General features: G+C 58.7%; 1 protein-coding gene across 2 annotated transcripts in view; it reads left to right on the top strand.

Annotated features, from left to right (window-relative positions):
* Positions 1-4,798, top strand: part of NF2 (neurofibromin 2 (merlin)) — a 65,025-nt gene that overhangs the window by 43,726 nt on the left and 16,501 nt on the right. For both annotated transcript variants that reach the window (XM_005869737.2, XM_014542513.1), the window contains exons 10-12: positions 348-461; positions 3,595-3,717; positions 4,585-4,798. In XM_005869737.2, the coding sequence (XP_005869799.1) occupies positions 348-461; positions 3,595-3,717; positions 4,585-4,798 (451 nt within the window). The remainder of the gene's footprint in view (positions 1-347; positions 462-3,594; positions 3,718-4,584) is intronic.

A 4,798-nucleotide genomic window follows, 5' to 3' on the forward strand; every position in this document is an offset into this window, starting at 1 on the left:
GCCCCCCACTGGGGATCGAGCCTGAAACCTAGGCATGTGCCCTGACCGGGAATCGAACCCCGACCTCCTGGTTCCTAGGCCGACTCTTAACCACGGAGCCACGCCCATTGGGCTTCTCTCTGTGATTTGTGTCCCCTGGCACATCTGAGGCACCTTCAGTGTGCTGTCTCCGGAGCTGAGAGCGCTAGAGGTCATCAAGCAGGGGTTTGGCGCCTCTCTCCACGCTTCCCTCTCAGGCTTCCTGCTGCCCACAGGGACCCTCAGACCACGGTGCTGCGGCGCGGGGGAGCCGCAGACTGTGGCGTAAATGTGTGGGTTTCCCGTTTCTCCCGCTTCCGTGGCCACAGATTCTGCAGCTGTGCATTGGGAACCACGACCTTTTCATGAGGAGGAGGAAGGCCGACTCTTTGGAGGTTCAGCAGATGAAAGCCCAGGCCCGGGAGGAGAAAGCCAGAAAGCAGGTGAGCGAGACCACGTTTGGGCTGCTCTTACACCCCCTCTCCTCCTGAGGTCCTGGCCCTGGAGGGAAGGAGTGGTTACGGGCTGACCGGGGTCCTTTGGTCATGGGTGACGGGTACTCTTTTTTTTATTGATTTCAGAGAGGAAGGGAGAGGGGGAGAGAGAGAGAGACAGACATCAATGATGAGAGAGAATCATGGATCGGCTGCCTCCTGCACGCCCCACACTGGGGATCAAGCCTGCAACCCAGGCCTGTGCCCTGACGGGGAATAGAACCATGACCTCCTGGTTCCTAAGTCGACGCTCAACCACTGAGCCATGCCAGCGGGGCGATGAAGGGGACTCTTATTTGATCTCTTTTGAATCTTTCTTGGCTGCTGCCAGCTGGTGGGGTGTCAGCTCTGCAGTTGAGGAACAAACTCCAGCCGCATATCCGAAGGAAACGTCTCTAGTTATTTCTCCACTCAGGCGAAGTGGGAAGAAATAGCCAAGCCTGCCCGTACCCACCCAGGCATCCATCTCTCACCCGTCTAGTTGAGCTTCCTCTTGCCCGCCCGTCTCCTCTGCCCGGCCGGCTCCTTTTCTAATTAGGTGGTGATGGAATGCATGGCAGTGTTTCCGCGCTGCTGCTGGAATGCTAATTAGCCTCTGGCTGCACTTCCCTCCGGAGGTCAGCCCGGGCGCCCAGCACCCACCCGGCGAGGTGCCGGGAGCGCCAATCAGCAGACAGCAGACGGTCTGATGCTCTGTCCACTGAGCCCATAACCTGTTTCCTGCCCGTAGACCACCTCGACTCCCCGAAATCCACACCCCTGGCCCGGGCCTCGCCGCCGAGCATATTAATTGTGGTTCTGGACGGACTACTAGGCAGAGTAGCAGCAGCTGCGGTCGGATGCCCTGAGGACCCGCAGGCTCGAAGGTGTAATGATTAGTCTTCGCGCAGCTGTCTCTGATGTGGGTCCTCCGGCGCGCCTGGCTCCCCGCCGGCAGCTTCAGCATGAGATGCCCTGTCTGATCCAGTGCTTTCGACTCTCCATCTCTTAGCTTTCCCAGGTGGCGGGCCACCCATGTGCCCCGTGGGATGCTTTGGGGAGAGGGGCGGGTGGAATGGGTTTTGTTGGACGAAGAGAGACTCCTGAGCCAGCACAGGGTCCTAGTGGGAACTTTCAGAAGAAAGGTGACCTCTGGCCCCTTTGTCAGCAGAGCAGAGCGCAGAAGTGAGAGATCTGAGAAGGACAAGGCGGGGACAGGGCCTCTGGGCCGTGGCAGAGAATAGCATGGACACCCCCCCGGACCTCCCCTGCCTGTAGGACGGCAAAGGCCCGTCCCCGGCATCCGGCAACTGCGGGTCGGGGGCTCCAGGGCCCCTGGGCGGACAATGACCTCGGAGCCGGCTGGGAAACTTGGTGTGTGAGGCGAGCGAGTGACCCGACTCGCGGACCTCCGTGTTCTCCTCTGTCGCGTGGAGCTAATGGGACTCCTCGCCTGTCTCCGACCAAAGGACACGGCGAAACCGAAAGGCTGTATCACTTGAACCACTTTGCAGACGGAGGCCCCTCATTATGGGGGTGGGGACCTCGGGGAAGGTGCCGGGCGGGGAATGGAAGGGGACGTTCCGGGCTCTCCTCAAGTGGAGGATAATGGACATGCAGTTACCCGCCTAATGGAAGTCGTGATCTGCTGGAATTAGAGCACAAATTGGCCAGGCTTTCCATGGGCCTGTAAGAGGAAAATTGGAGAAGAGTTGGCAGTATTTTATTGCTTGTCTTTGCATTATTCCTCCGAGGTGCGCTGCGTTTTTCTTTTTTTTTTTTTTTTTTGGTTTAGTATTTAGAAAAAGCAGCGCTCTTAGGAATCTTGCATTTGAGAGACGCTTGAAACAAGAAGTCATTAAATGTTGCTTTAATTATGAAAGGAAATAAAATAGTGCCGTGGTCACTTCTGGCCGCCGCCTCCTGAATTCAGTGCGTACCCTGCCGCAGGCTCACGGAGCACAGCGCTGGTCCAGCGTTGTTTGTTCGCCTGATTAAGCTGAAAAAGCAGCACTCTTAGGAATCTTGCATTTGAGAGACGCTTGAAACAAGAAGTCATTAAATGTTGCTTTAATTATGAAAGGAAATAAAATAGTGCCGTGGTCACTTCTGGCCGCCGCCTCCTGAATTCAGTGCGTACCCTGCCGCAGGCTCACGGAGCACAGCGCTGGTCCAGCGTTGTTTGTTCGCCTGATTAAGCTCGGCATGTGGCCCAATTCCTACCGCGATGCAGGAGGCGAGGGCAGTGGTGGCGGCGGTGCTGGTGCCGTAAGAACGGGTGCTGTGCTCCCGCCTAGCTCCTCCCGGCGCAGGCCTGGCTCAGGAGGTGCCTCAGTGCGGGGCTGTGGGGGCTGTGCTATGGCTGCCGCAGCTCCCCCTGTGAAATACAATGTGTGAGCTATTGATGCATCCCGCAGAACGGTTCCATCTTCTCCGGGGTCCGAGGCGAGAGCGGAGCCATTGTTGATGAAATTAGAGGTGTGGGAGGGGTCTGTGTCGACGAGCAATAGCGAGGTGGCTCATCGACCAGATGAGAGAGCCGCCCGTTTCGGGGGCTCCGTCTCAGGGACAAGGAACCTGCATTGCGTCCCACCAGCCGCAGGGCACGGTGTGTGAGTGCCTCCTCCCACCCAGGTAGACGCCTGCCATGGCTTTTTGTTGGTGGTTTCTTTTTTTTTTTTTTAATATTTTTTTTATTGATTTCAGAGAGGAAGGGAGAGGGAGAGAGACAGAAACATCAATGATGAAAGGGAGTCATTGATCGGCCGCCTCCTGCACTCCCCGCACTGGGGATCGAGCCCGCAACCCGGGGATGTGACCTGACCAGGAATCGAACCCCAACCTCCTGGTTCATAGGTCGACGCTCAACCACTGAGCCATGCGGGCCAGGCTGTTGTTGGTTTCTTTCCCGCTCGATGTTTTCTCAAGGAGCGTAGTTTGCACCCCTGCAGCTGGTTTAGCAGGACAGAGGGTGGTGGGTGACGAGAACCAGAAGTGTCCCCACAGCAGGGACTCTGCACATTGGGTATCCATGGGTTCCCGTGGCACCGCAGGTCGTGAGCCCATGACTCAGTGGCTGCTCTCGTCCCCGTCCACCCCCCAGATGGAGCGGCAGCGCCTCGCCCGAGAGAAGCAGATGCGAGAGGAGGCCGAGCGCACCAGGGACGAGCTGGAGAGGAGGCTGCTGCAGATGAAAGAAGAAGCAACCATGGCCAACGAGGCGCTGGTGATTCCTGGGGGGGGGGTCTGGGTCCCAGGAGGCTGCACGGAGTCCCGCTCGCTTTGCTGGAGTTAGACCTCCCGGGCACCACAAACGAGAGACATCTGCTGTGACATTTCAGCTTAAAAAAAAAAAAATCAGTGCCTTTTCCTTTCCGTGGTGCTGGCAGAGGCAGGTTCAGGTGGTATCTTTGTTGCTGAAAGTATTACAGATGTTCGAAACCCGGTCATCTGTCTGTTTGCTTGTCCCATTGACCCCCTGCACCCCGCCGCCGCCCCTCCCAGGCCTTCACCACTCTGTTGTCTGTGTCCAGGGGCTGTGCATAGATGCAGATAAGTTCTCCGGTTCGTGGGGTACCTTTAAAGCGGGGCTCAGCTTCGGCACGACCGGCCCTGGGGCCAGGTCGTCCTTGGTGGGGTCTGCCTGTCACTGAAGGGCGTTTAGTGGTGTCCCTGGCCTCGATCCATCCGATGCTGGTCGCACCCTCTTACCCCTCATTTGAGACAATCAAAAAGGTCTCCAGACATCGTTAGGTGTCCCCCCGCGGGCAGGGTCTCCCCTGGTTTGGAGCTGATTTAAAGGGAAAGGAGAACGGGGTGAAGTTCCCCCTCCTCCAGCCTCAGTTCCGTGGGGACTCACCGTCAGGCACCTCCGTGTTGCTCCCGCGGGGGGGACCCCACAGGCCCTTCTGAGACGAGGAGGGTGTGGCTTGCCGTCCGTCGCCAGGATGTCGTCCGAGGGGACACTCGGTGGCAGGGCCGCAAGGAGTCCGAGACTCGGGCTCTTGCCGACCCGAGGGCCCGGGCTCCGATCTCGTGGGAGAACAGGCAGGGGATCCCCGCCGGCTCCCGCTCACGGCGCCCTCCTCTCCAGATGCGGTCGGAGGAGACGGCTGACCTGCTGGCGGAAAAGGCCCAAATCACCGAGGAGGAGGCGAAGCTCCTGGCGCAGAAAGCTGCGGAGGCCGAGCAGGAGATGCAGCGCATCAAGGCCACGGCCATCCGGACGGAGGAGGAGAAGCGTGTGATGGAGCAGAAGGTGCTGGAGGCCGAGGTGCTGGCGCTGAAGATGGCCGAGGAGACAGAGA

This window comes from Myotis brandtii, unplaced genomic scaffold (genome assembly GCF_000412655.1).
Source record: "Myotis brandtii unplaced genomic scaffold, ASM41265v1 scaffold303, whole genome shotgun sequence".
Taxonomy (NCBI): Eukaryota; Metazoa; Chordata; class Mammalia; order Chiroptera; family Vespertilionidae; genus Myotis; species Myotis brandtii.